This window comes from Dasypus novemcinctus, chromosome 25, assembly GCF_030445035.2.
Source record: "Dasypus novemcinctus isolate mDasNov1 chromosome 25, mDasNov1.1.hap2, whole genome shotgun sequence".
In the NCBI taxonomy this organism is placed as follows: Eukaryota; Metazoa; Chordata; class Mammalia; order Cingulata; family Dasypodidae; genus Dasypus; species Dasypus novemcinctus.
In genome coordinates, this window is record NC_080697.1 from 44,013,268 (window position 1) to 44,026,607 (window position 13,340).

Genomic DNA, 13,340 nt, shown 5'->3' on the forward strand with positions numbered 1-13,340 from the left:
TGTGGCTTGCCCTCAGGGTGGGGCATGGTATATAAAGGTTACGAGCATAGGATCCAGGGTCAGACTGTCCATTTTCAAAACGCACCTTGAGCCCTTTCCATGGAAACTCATGGTCCCTGCTTCACAGCACCAACTTTCTCTGGGGAGTGGCTGCCTTGCCAGAGACAACATTTCCCATCCCCACTTGCACTCTAAGGGGGTCATGGCGCCAGTTTTTGCCAGTGTGAGTGGAACTGATGTGTATGACTTCCAAGTCAGCATTTTTTAACAAATCAATTTTATTGACATAGGAATAAGGCATAAATCCACCCAAAGTGTACAATCAATGGTATTCAGTGTCACATATTTGTGCATTCATCATTTCAATCATTCTTAGATCACTTTCATTATTCCAAAAATAATAATACCCTCCAAAAACCAAAACTCATCCTTCTCAATCTGTTTCTCCTGCCACACATAGCTGCCTTCTCTCTAGTAAATTTGTATTTACATTTTGTAAAAAGTCTTATATCTGCAATATCACCCATATTCTTGTTTTACTTGAGGCTTCACTATCTTATACTGTCCCATGTTAGTTTTTAGCTTTTCTTCTAGTAATATAGGTGACCTTAGACTTTCCCTTTCAACCACTGTCATACTCATATAATGCTCTGCTGGTTACAAACATGATATGCTTTCACCACTTCTATTCATTTCCAAAGATTTACAACAACTTTTTTTTTTCTACACAGATTAACCCTCAGCTTTCCATTCTCTACATTCCTTCTATTTTCTGGCAACCTGTATTCTAATTCTTAACTCCATGAGTTTACACAATATATTTATTTCATGATAGCCCAATAATACAGTATTTGTCCTTTTGTGCCTGGCTTGCTTCACTCAACATAATGTCCTCCAGGTTCATCCATGTTGTCATATGCTTCATATGCATATTTCTTCTTGCCGCTCCAAGCCAACTTTTTTTTCCCCCCCCCCCGAGGTACCCGGGGCCAGGTATTTAACCTGGCACCTCCTATGTGGGAAGCCGGCACTCAACCCCTGAGCCACATCATCTCCCCTGAGTAGCTTGTTTCCATTTTCTTTAGGAGGCACCCGAACTGGGAATCTCCCAGGTGAGAAGCAGGCGCTCAACTGCTTGAGCCACAGGTGCTGCGCTCCCCAAGCCGAGCCTGGAAGGCGTTAGGGAGCTTCTGGCTTTCCGTGCCAAGGTCCTGGAGGGCCCAGCGTGATAGCACAGCGCAAACACCACAGGTTTGGGGGTTGAAACTGACTTTGGGCTCCAATTCTGAATCTATCACTTATTAACTGTGTGACTTCAGGCCAACTGCTTAGCCTCAAATTCTTTACTTAAAATTGAAAGAACGGACAAACCGAGAGAAAGGGTCATGGGGAAAATTCACGGAGAAAGTGTGTGTCAAGTGTTAGAAGACGCCGATCAGGATGCGCCACTTTCAGGTTTCCCCCTCCCTTCCACGTCTCCTAACTACCTCTGTAGAAACCCAACTTGGGGTAGGCCAGGGGTTTCCCATCCCCCACCCCGCCCGACCAAGGCGGGATCTGGGGCCCCTGAGCACCCACCTGGCCCTGCACCGTGCTGAGGGCTCTTCAGAAGCTCTCCTAGTATCCCAGGGGGATCCTGGCTCAGGCAGCGGGCGGCGAAGAGCACCGAGCCCCAGCGCCCGCCTTCGGCCCTGCCCAAGTCCTCTCATTCGGGCGTGGGCCTCGGTGTCCTCGGTCAGCAGGAGGAGAGTGTCACTTGTTGGGCTGTTTTGAAAGTTCTGTGGCTACACCCGGAGAGAGGGAGAGAGAGGTGGAGAGGGAGGGCGGGCGCGCGCGGGCTCGCTGGAGCCGTGCCTGGGCGCTGTCAGCACCACCACGACCGCGGCACGGATGCGGAGCGGAGGGCAAGGGCGGGCAAGCGGCTGCCCCGCGCCCCCCGCCGGAGAATGTGGGGTTCGGAGCCGGGCCCCAGCGCCCTCCCGCCGCGTCCCCCGGCGAGGCGGCCCCCTCGGCCAGTCGGCGGCCGCCCTCGCCCCGGCGCGGGCCTCGGCGCGGCGCCCGGCATCCCTCGCTCCGCCCCGCGGGCCTTTCGGGAGCCGCGCCGGGGTCCGGCGCGGGGCGGGCGGAGGCGCACGGCGCATGTGCAAGGCCGGCGCCCCCTCCCCCGCTCCCCCTGCCCGCCGCTGGGCCGGCCGCCGCCACCCGGCGGGCGCAGTCGGGGGAGCCGGGCCGCGTGGACGCGGCGGGCGCTCTGGCTGCTGCGCTGCTGGCCCCGCCTCGGCCCCGCCGCCCGCGCTCGCGTCGCTCGGTCGGTGCGCGCCGCTCCCGGTGGGCCATGGCCCCGCGCGGCGCGGCTCGCGGGCTCTGGTGCCTGGCGCTGCTGCTGGGCTGCGGCTGCGGGGCGCTGGCCGACGTCTCCCCGAAGCCGGGCGGCGGCTGCCCCAGCCGCTGCCTGTGTTTCCGCACCACCGTGCGGTGCATGCACCTCATGCTGGAGACCGTGCCAGCCGTGGCGCCGCAGACCTCCATCCTGTAAGTGCGGGCCGGGCGCGCGGGCCGGGCCGCAGCCTTTTGTGCGTCCCCGGGCGCGGGGAGCCGAGCCGCCTTTGTTAGGACTCCGGCTTCCAGCGGTGGGTTTGGAAGTTGGGGGAAGAAGCCGGGGAAGTCCCCACCGCGCTCCCGCTCCCTCCCCGCGCCCCTGTCCCGCTCGGCGCGCGGTTCCCCACCTCTTTTTCACTTTCACTCCTCCGATCCTCTTCCTGCCCTCACGCCGCCTTCCTCGTCCTCACGTCTGGGCCCTCCTCCGCTCCGCATCCCTCTGCTCTCAGCTGGCTCTAGCCCTCCCCAGCTCGCCCGCAGCGCGGGCTCGGCCCCGTCTGCCCCGCGCCGGTGCCATCTCGGTTCCCCTGCGCCCGCGGCCTGCAGACCCTGTCCCATCCAGGGTCACCCCACCACCTCGCCCGTTCCCTTCCGAGATTCCTTTCCCTGGGTGGGGGGCTGTTCTCTCTTCAGCTTGCTTTTTCTCTTCCTCCTCCCCCGGGTCGATCTGCCCCGTTTCCCGGGCAGGGGACCTCGGTGCGTTTGGCTAAGTGCTGGAAGGCACAGCCGGGTGGAGAGAGATCACAAGTCCTGAGAAGAGGATGCCTCGGTGCCTGACTTACTCTGCCCTTCCCAGGTTGTCCCTTTTATTTTCTGACCAGGATTCGCCGGGTTCCCCTGACGCGGGGCTGACTTTTATTACTCGTGCACACTCGGATGCACAGGAGGTATTACAAAACGCGCTTTTCCCCGCATCTCTCCGAGAACCCGAAAAACTTAAACGCACCTCCGCTTCTGTTGAGGGTTTCTCAAAAGGGAGGAATTCCCACCTTTTCGCGCTGCGGGCTCACTTCTGCACCGAAGGGCCACCAGAGTTCGCTGCAAGACTTGATGTGTTCTGGTGGGACTTTGATGAGGCATTTTCCAATTCTTTGAAGGCAGGCCTTCCTTTAGGTGCTGTCCTAGAATTCGGTGTCTTATAGCTGCCCTTTTAAATGCCAAGAATAGTTTTCACTTTCCTCGGCTAAGCCAGAGAATTTTTGGCACCACTAAAGAGCCCTGAAAACGTTGTAAAAATTTTAGAGAACTATTCAGGAAGTGGGTGGTAAGTGTTTCTTACATTTAGAGCAAAGTACATCCACAGAACACCTTAGCGGTCACGGAGTTTTCCTGGCTGCTTCCTGTGGGACTCTTTGGGGAGAGGGAAGGCGGTTGAAATCTTCTCAACTTTTGAAATAGTTCCTTCCCAGAGAATCTGAATGGCCGGCAAAGGTGCCATATACTCTAAAGCATATGCAGAAACAGTGGATTTTATAATGGGATAGTATACTTTTAAATCTTTAGTGAGTTGGTGGGAAAAACTTGGACAATAAAACCATTATTCACCACGGGTCAGACTCTACTATTGTATTATGCTCTGGCCCCAAATCTTCATTGCTTTAAAAAAATAACAATAATGCATGAATGTTTGTAGGACAAAACTGGGGTCCTTTGCCCTGCCATGCATGGTATAGTACTGCACTAAAACTTAGAGTATTTGTAGAAGTTGCCGAGAGTATGAATAAACTGACATCATGGTTGATTTCCAGAAAGTATTTATAAGGTATAAGCATAAACTTATACCTTATATTTTCATGACGTTTTATAGCTTTCAAAAATGTTCTGAAAGCGCCTTGTTTGATCGCATCAATTCTGACCAAATACCTTAAAAAACCAAGCATATTATCAGTGAAATGAACTCATACTCATTTTACAGATGTGGAAATAGGCTCAGAGAGAGTATATACAGTCCCTTATTACTGTTATCAGTAAGCAGTGGGAAGTGGATAGAGCTAGACGCCAGAAGTGAATCTTGACTTGACACTTTCTACCTGAGTGATGTTTAGCGAGTCTCCTGTTCTCTGGGAGAACGTGAAATGTTTAGCTGTGTGGACTGAGAGGGCACAGGTATAGAGATAGTTGTGATGGGGTAGTATATTTTGGGAAATAAGACAGTTCCCTATTGAAAACCCAGTGCACACTGGGGCAAAGTAGGTTATTTTCAAGATCTTATTAATTACACAGAGAAAGGTGCACGAGACTTGGAGGACCTTCCTGTGGCTGCAGTGGGACCCAATCTGGTCTTTTCTTGGGTTGGTTTGCTTGGTAGAATTTAGTCACTTTACAAAGCCCACACACGCAGAAACATTTACTTTTTATTGTTAGCCTTGCTCCCAGCTCTCTCTCTGCTCAGATGTTACTAGAAAATATCAGACCTTTTTTCTCCTAGGATGTTTCAGGTATGTGGTCAGGGCAGGGCCTGGAATTGGTTTGTTTTGATTTGTGGTCTGCAGCAGAAAATCATGGTACAAGACCACCTTGTGTTTCACGTCTGGTTTGACCCTTGAGTTCACCTCCAACTGGAAATGAAACGTGGTGTTCTAGAATAAACGTCAGCCTGGCAACTTGCGTCCTTAGGGCTCTGTTTGGTTTTGCTGGTATGCTGCTCTCTAAGCATTGAAGAGAACTTCCTAACACTATCAAGATGTGTGACTTCAGTTCTGCTCCGAGGTTGCTGTAGAAATGCTTGTTTAACTTTTGAGTTTATGCCATATCCACAGTGGGGGCGATGGAGAAAAGAGAGGGAGTCAGGAAATGAGGGGTGAGGACAAAGGGCAGAGGTCCTGCCTGCCCATTGCCAGCATGATAAGTAAAAAGCTAATACTAGAAATTAAAGGGTGACATTTTCACCCTGCCCCCTTCCTTCCCTCCTTTTGACTTCAGCCTTTTTCGGGAAAGCAACGTTTTAAAAATTCCTTATCGAAAGTCATTCCTTTTGGTGTTCTGGCAGTGGGCAGGCAGGACCTCGGCCCTTTGTCCTCACCCCTCACTTCCTGACTCCCTTTTCTCCGTCCCGCCTCAGTTGAGGTCATGGGAATCGATGCTTCAGAAGGAACTGAGCTCTGAGAGTCCAGGGCATGCCCAAGCCCTCGGGCGGTGGCAGCCTGTACTCGGTGACAGGGAACCCCAAAGCAGGAGGGGATCTGAGGCCGTGAAGCTCGGGGTGGGCTCAGGAAAGGCAGCATTGCAGAGTGACAATGACGGGGTCCCAAAGCGTGCAGGCGGCCCTGAGCTCTGCCCTCTCCACTGGGTGCAGGGGTCTGTCTCATTCTCAGGGACATTTGCTTACTAACTCATCACCTGTTTCCTGGGCCTGCGGAGTAGTCTGGGACTACCCAGTTTAAAAACACCTGACTCCTGCCTTCCTGGGGTACACGGCCTATCAGGGGGCATTGGAGAAGTCGGGAAATCTCCAACGGCGTGATGAGAGTGACCGGACAGGTAAGTACGGGGCTTGTGGGAATGAAGAAGGTGCAGCTCTCTGGGAATCGGGGCCCCCTTTTTAGTCTGGGCAGAGTGAATATCCACTTTTTAGGCCCGTCTTTGCGTGAGTAGAATGTCCCGGTGTTGCTGCCAACTTCCTGTACAGCTTCGTGAGTCCCCACCTTCTCGCAGGCCTCACGCAGACCCCTGGGGGATCATGCCACACAGGTTGGGAAATCAGTCTTCAGGCCATTTTTCCTATAGGACTTGCCAACTACATTACGGCTAGTCTCCCCACACCCCCACTCCCCCTTTTATTGGCTTTGTGGCATCCCCAGACTTACTTGGCTCTAAGGAGATTTTCATTTTCTCACTAACTTTCACTGTAAAACTGGTTATCTTTCACAGAAATGAGCTCATCCCTGTCTTTAAGTGGGCGGAGGCACAGCTGGGTTCCCTGGGGATTGGGAGAAGGGGCTGGTGGAAGGCCATGGAGTTGATCTGTCTAGCTGGACTAGCATTTTTAGTACTTGCTGCCTTCTCCGTTTCATTTTCCTGGGGCATGAGACCTTCCCTCATTCCTCACCACGTCCTCTGAGCTACTCTGCTCTTGGGAAGCGCTCACCTCTTCTCCTATGAAAAGGAAATTGATAGTAGTCCGTAGTTGTGAGAGGTCAGTGTCACGGCTTTTCTGGCTTCAGCCGGACAGGTGCAGGGGATGGAGGGAGGTCATGGAGGGAGGTCTTGAAGCGTGAAGCTTTTTTGGCATATGTAAAATAAATGACCGCTTTACTTTTAACTTCCCCTGTTAGAATGAATTCAAGGTCTCCGGGTCACAGCTCCAATGCATTTGAAAGGACTCCTAGGATAATTAAGTACTGATGCTTTATCTTTCCAGAATGGTCGGCACACCTAAATATTTTCTCACACTGCTGAGTGCTCTGAAGGGAGCATACATCAATGCCGGGGTGGGGTGGGTGGGCGGTGGCAGGCAGGTGATGACTTCACCTTTGCTAAATGCTCACAGTGCTGTGTGCAGAAGAGAAGGGGACCTTCAGGATTCAAAAACCAGCTCAGAGATAGTCCATCAGGTGTGTGCTGTGACAATTTAGCTTATCATTCAGAAAGTATGTTATCTGCTCAGATACAACCACAACTTTAACATTGGAAAATTGTCACTTGAAAGCTGTGTCCTTCTTAGATGAATGTGTCCCCCTCCTGTATGTTCTCAATATGTCAAGGAAGTAGTCCTTATATTTTAGCTCTTTTGGTCTTGATTATTTTGGTTGTGAAAAAGGAAGTATGTTAGTTTGTGTGACTCTCAAATCCAGGAGGCAGCTGTGACTTCACACTGGTCCTGACCCAGTGTCTTAGTTGGCTACAGGCTGCCAATGCAACACACCAGAAATGGGTTGACTTTTGTATTGGCAATTTATTAGGTTAAAAGCTTATAGTTTTGAGGCTGGGAAGATGTCCAAATCAAGGAATCAAGTGACATGCTTTTCCCAGAGTTCAGCTGCGGGCGATCCTGGACTCCTGCCTCGTGGCAAGGCGCAGTGGCAGCTCCTGGTCTCTGCCTCTTCCTCCAGGGCTCGTTGCTTCAGCTGCAGCTGCTTCATTTGTGGCTTTTCTCTTTCCTAGTTCCTCAGCTAGTGGAGGTCTCCCTCTTGCCTCTGCAGCTTTTTAGTCTCCCATTTGTAAAGAATTCCAGTAAGAGGCTTAAGATGCACCCTGGATCTCGCAGTCTGATGAAAGGCCCTTACCTGAATGATCTAATCAAAAGTGGTCTAATCAGAAGGCCCTTTTTAACGGAGTATAATCAGAAGTTCCCATGTACAGTGGATTTACAGGCTCAGGAGCAGGTCAGCTTTAGGAACAGGATTTTCTGGGGTCCACAAAAGACCAAAGCAGCATACCCAGTTCCCAAATGCTGCTGTCATGACGTGATTTTCTCCCCCGATGGCTTGACTCAACTTCCGTCTCGGTTGGTTTGACTCGGTTTTCCCTCTTGGTGATGATGGAAAGCTGTAGGCTTATCTTCTGACAGTGCTAAGTTCAATAGAAGAGGATGAGTCACTCTTTCTTGGGCATAGAAAAAAACTTTGGGGAATAGTTTTGTTTTGTTTTGTTTTTTCCCCCTCCTCCTGCCCTGCTGTTTTTTCTCTCTGTGTTGTCTTCTCTTCCTATTTTCTTACCTCTAGGATTCACCAGGATTTGATCCTGGAGACCTCTGATGGGAGAGAGGTTCCCTGTCAATTGCACCGCCTCAGTTCCTGGTTTCTACTGCGCTTCACCTTGACTCTCCCCTTGTTTCTCTTTTGATGTGTGACCATCTTGCTGCATGACTCACTTGTGTGGGACACTTGGCTTACCACGCAGGCATTTGCGTGGGGCACTGGCTCACCACGCGGCACTTGCGTTGGCACTTGTGCACTCGTGCAGGTACTGGCTCAACATGCGGGCACACTTTCTCTTCTTTTTTTTCACCAGGAGGCCCTGGGGATTGAACCCAGGTCCTCCCATATGGTAGGCGGAAGCTCTATCACTTGAGCCACATCTGTTTCCTGGGGAATAGTTTTAATGACCTGATTGTCTATGTCACATATCCCACTCTTGAGCCACATCACTGGGAGGACAGGAGGTCCTGACCATCCGGTCTGCGGTCCCTGCCTACAACTGGGGCTGTGGATTGGGATCTGCTTTTCTTGAATGCGTGGCCAAGGTGGGAGAGGGCTCATTGTCTAGAGGTAAAAAACGGGCCATTTTTATTAGAAGAACAAATAGATGTGGGGCAGGCTGGCCAAGAGCTGTCTTCTACATTGATTAAAGGCTCAAAATTCAAAATGGAAACAAAAACAATGACAAAACTTTCCACAGGCTCCCGACTTAATCCCTTCATTACTTTGGAAGGTCAGCATGCTTTTCGCTTAATTCCTATTTACTAATTGTAAGGTTTTTGTTTTTTTTTTTTAATTGGAGAAGCCAGGCCTTTTCTTTTGTGGTGGACAGCAAAGGAGAAAATAGAATAGAAATGCAGTATGGATGCATGTAGGCTCAGACTGGTGGCAGAGCTCTGTAGGAAGAACTCAGGGCTGGAAATTGGGAGACCTGAGTTTGAGCCTTCTGACTCCTACTTTTTGTGATTAGGTTCCTTGTAGCTTGTAATCTTCAGATTTACGAATTATTTTTATCATGACAGTTTCTTGGGCATACAGAAGAACATGAGACTTCTTTAAAAGAGAATTCAGTTTAAGAGCAGTTAAACTTCACTGCTTTTGATGCTTTAAATAGTCAATGAAAGGCCTGGCTCTTTTTGCCTTTTAGTGAGAGCTCTATTAAGGTCATTAGCTCCTTAAGATGAAAGATTGGATTGTTGAAATGTTAAACTAGGCATGCTATGTAGTAGCTGCACATAACTCAGCATATATATGCTAACTGGTGTGTGAATACCTTTTTGGTGTTTAAAATAATATCATCCATAACTTCAAAATCTTTTAAAATTGATAATTCCAGTGAATTATATATTATTTGTCTTGAAGTTTATTTTGAAAAATGGAATCACTTCGTTTCTCTGAAGATGCCACAAGTCCACAACCAAATGAGGGAAAGCTAAGAAATATCTGCCTTAGCTTCCTGGCTGCTAAAAACAAATGCAATGCAATAGGTTGGTCTAAGGAACAGGAATTTATCGGCTCACATTGTTGAGACTAGAAATCCAAAATCATGGTGTCAGAAAATGATGCTTTCTCCCCAAAGACTGGTGCTTCCAGGCAGGCTGCCAACTAGCCTTGGCCCTTGGCTTTCCTGTCACATGACAGTGAACATGGGTTCTGTTGATTTCTGGGTTCTTCTTTCCCTCTCGGTCCAAATTTCATTCTGCTTATGAAGGATTTTGGTAATTCAGATTACAGCCCAACGTGACCGAGTTGGGCCAGACTTTAAATGAAATCGTATCTTCAAGAGATCCTATTTACAATGGGTCCACAGCCACCAAATGAGGACTAAGGCCAAGAGCATGTCCAAACCTGAGTATACAGTTCCATCCCCCATAATCTCTCTACCTAATGATTGTTCTTGTGGTATAGATTGCAAGTGGCAAGAAAATTAAGTGAAAATGATTTAGTTGCTTAATGAGTTATACCTTTTGGTCCCCATATTTTTGGCTTAGATAAAAGGTCTCAGTGACCTGCATGTACTGTGATCACTGCTCACCTCTTTATTCTGGAAATTGTTAACTCCCTTCTGCTTCTCAGTACTGGAAGGCCTAGTGAAATGGGAGGTACTGACCCCAAAGGACCTAATGCAGGGAATGATCTCCGATCAACAATCACTAGACCTTCCTGAGCATATTGCTCTTCTCCTGTAGGCTTTACTTCAGGCTTTTTGTGTGTGTTTGTTTGTTCCAGTGCCGATTGCCCCTGGATAATCAGCTTGTTAAGACAGGGATCATGCGTTGTTGTTGTTGTTTTTTTTATATCCCCAAGCCTGCTGAGGAGCTCAGGGAATGAGGGCCTGTATTCATAGTTGGGGTGAGCCATCTGATTAGTCACTGGTGAAGCATCCTCTCTGTCTGGAACAGTCTGTTGTATACAGAACATTGAAGAGCTCCAAAGGCTTGGAGGAGTTGCAGTATCATCTGGCCTTTTGTTCCGTATTAAGGTATGAAGCTTACCTAGTGACTTACCCTGTTTGTCCTTTGCCCTGATGAATTTTCACTTAAAAAACAGCTTTAATGAGACATAATTGTCATTTTTAAAAGTGCACGTGTTCAAAGTATACACTGTGATAAGTTTTGACAAGTATCTGTTTCTGTAAATCCAACACCACAAAGCAATAAACACATCCAAGTTTTCTTATTCCCCTCTCATCATTCTGCCCTTGTTTAGGATTTTTGCACCTGTGTTTGCAAATGGTACTGGCCATTAGTTTTCCTCTCTTAGAATGTCTTTGTCTGATTTTGGTATATCAAGATAAATCTTGCCTCATGGAATGGATTGGGAAGCGTTCTCTGCTTTTCAGTTTTTTGAAAGAGTATGTGGGGAAGCAGACATGGCTCAACTGATAAAGCACCCACCTACCATATGGGAGGGTCCAGGGTTCGATACCCAGGACCTCCTGACCCATGTAGTGAGCTGGCCCACACGCAGAGCTGCTGTGTGCAAGGAGTGCCCCATGCAGGGGCGGCCCCGGCGTAGGGGTGCCTCATGCACAAGGAGTGTACCCTGCAAGGAGAGCCATCCTGCATGAAACAAAAGTGCAGCCTGCCCAGGAGTGGCGCCGCACACACGGAGAGCTGATGCAGCAAGATGACGCAACGAAAAAGATGCAGTTTCCCGGTGCTGCCGAGGGTACAAGCGAACACAGAATAACACACAGTGAATGGACATAAGAGAGCAGACAGTGGGTAATGGGGGGGGGGGGGGGAGAGAAATAAATAAAATGAATCTTTAAAAAACAAAACAGAACTAGCCATTAAAGTAAATGGGCAATGGACAAAAGAAAAAATATAAATGACCTGTAAATGAATGGGAAAAAAATAGAGTATGTATAGAATTGTTTTTATTTCTTCCTTGAATCTTTCGAGAATTTACCAGTGTAGTCATCTGGACTTGGAATTGTTGTTGTGGGAATGTTTTTGACTATAATTTTAACTTATTCAGGATAGCTATTTTTTCTTCAGTGAACTTTGTTAGACTGTACTTTTAAGGAACTTGTTCATTTCAGCTTCATATAAGTTGTCAAGTTTTTGTGGGAAGTTATCTTAGTATTTTTTAATCCTTCAGATAGCTGAAGAATCTGCAATGATGTTATCTCTCTCATTACTGATATAAGAAATTTATACTTTTCTTTCTCTTTTTTTTTCCTGATTAGTCTGGCTAGAAGTTTTTCAATTTTATTCATCTTTCCAAAGAACAGCAGCTTTCACTGTTTTTCTGTTTAGTGTTTCTATTTTCTATTTCATCATTTTGCTCTAATCTTTGTTACTTCTTTTCTTCTACTTACTTTGAATTTAATTTATTATTTTTTCTAGTTTATTAGGGTAGAAATTGAGGTCATTGATTTGAGACATTTCTTCTTTCCTGATGTGTTTAATACTATAAATTTCCTTCCAAGTCAGGTTTGGTGGCATCCAACAAATTTTGATACATCTGTTTTCATTTTAATTCTTTTCAAAGTACTTTCTAATTTTCCTTTCTTTTTATTCCCTATTTCCTACCCCCACCATGTCTCCTGGTAAGCTGTATTCTAGATGATGACTCTATGACTTTGTTTATTGTAGTTATTTCAAGTCAGTGAGATCATACAATATTTGTCCTTTTGTGCCCGGTTCATTTCACTCAACAGAATGTTTCAAAGGTTCGTTCATGTTGCTGCATGCATCAGAACTTCATTTCCTTTCATGGCTGAATAATATTCCACTCTGTGTATATACCATATTTTGTTTATACCATATTTTGTTCATGGGTTGATGGACTTGGGCTGCTTCAATCTTTTGGCAGTTGTAAATAGCACTGCTATGCACTTTTGTGTACAAATATCTGTTCAAGTCCCTGCTTTCAGTTCTTTTGGGTGTATACCTGAAGTGTTGTTGCCAAGTCATATGGTAAATCTGTACTTAACTTTCTGAGGTAACTGTGAAACTGTCTTCAACAGTGGCTGCACCATTTTACATTACCACCAGCAATCAATGATTGTTCCTATTTCTACACATCCTCTCCAATACTTGTGATTTTTCTTTTGATTTCTTTACCAGCCTGTGGTTTATTTAGAAAAGTGTTTATTAGTTTCTAAATATTTGGGAATTTTTCCAAGATCTTTCTGTTGATGATGTCTAATTTAATTCCAGTATGGTCTAAGAATATATTTTGTACGACTTGGCTCCTTTTAGATTTACTGAGATTTGTTTTATGGCACAGAATATTGTCTATCTTCAAAACGTGCCATGTATACTTAAAAGAATGTGTACTCTGTTCTTGTGTGGAGTCTATAAATTTCAATTAGGTCAAGTTGATTGTGTTGTTCAAATCTTCTCTGGTTTTACTGATTTTCTGTCTTAGTTCTAATTTTGAGAGTAAGGTATTGAAACTTTGACTACAGTTGTGGATTTGTCTGTTCCTTCTTGTGGTTCTAACCTTTTTGCCTCATGTATATCAAAGTGCTGTCATTTACAAGCACGTTTAGGATTGTTAAATCCTCTTGATGAATTGATTCCTTTATCATTATGAAATGACTTTGTTTATTCTTGGGGTAATATACTAATTAAAAATAGATTAGAATTTGCTGTGAAATCTAATATTAATATTAACACTTTCACTCCAGTTTTCTTTCAATTTAGTGTTAGCAGATTTTTCCATCCTTAAAATTTTTTTTGTATCCTTTGTTTTTAACCCATTTGTGTCTTTATATCCCAAGTGCATTTCTTCTAGGTACTACATAGGTTTGTTTTGCATTTTTATCCAATTTGACAACCCATGCCTTTTAATTGGGATATTTAGACC

At 46.7% G+C, this 13,340-nt stretch overlaps 1 protein-coding gene across 3 annotated transcripts in view; it reads left to right on the forward strand.

Moving 5' to 3' along the window:
• The first annotated feature begins 2,188 nt into the window (after positions 1 to 2,188).
• The window catches only part of PXDN (peroxidasin), a 124,306-nt gene continuing 113,154 nt past the window's right edge, over positions 2,189 to 13,340 (forward strand). Inside the window, exon 1 of one of the 3 annotated variants that reach the window (XM_004477673.4) lies at positions 2,189 to 2,532. In XM_004477673.4, the coding sequence (XP_004477730.1) occupies positions 2,336 to 2,532 (197 nt within the window). In that variant the 5' untranslated portion in view covers positions 2,189 to 2,335. Of the gene's footprint in view, positions 2,533 to 5,486; positions 5,860 to 13,340 lie in introns of those variants that run through there. The other 2 variants (XM_004477674.5, XM_071211847.1) reach the window with 2 other exon arrangements.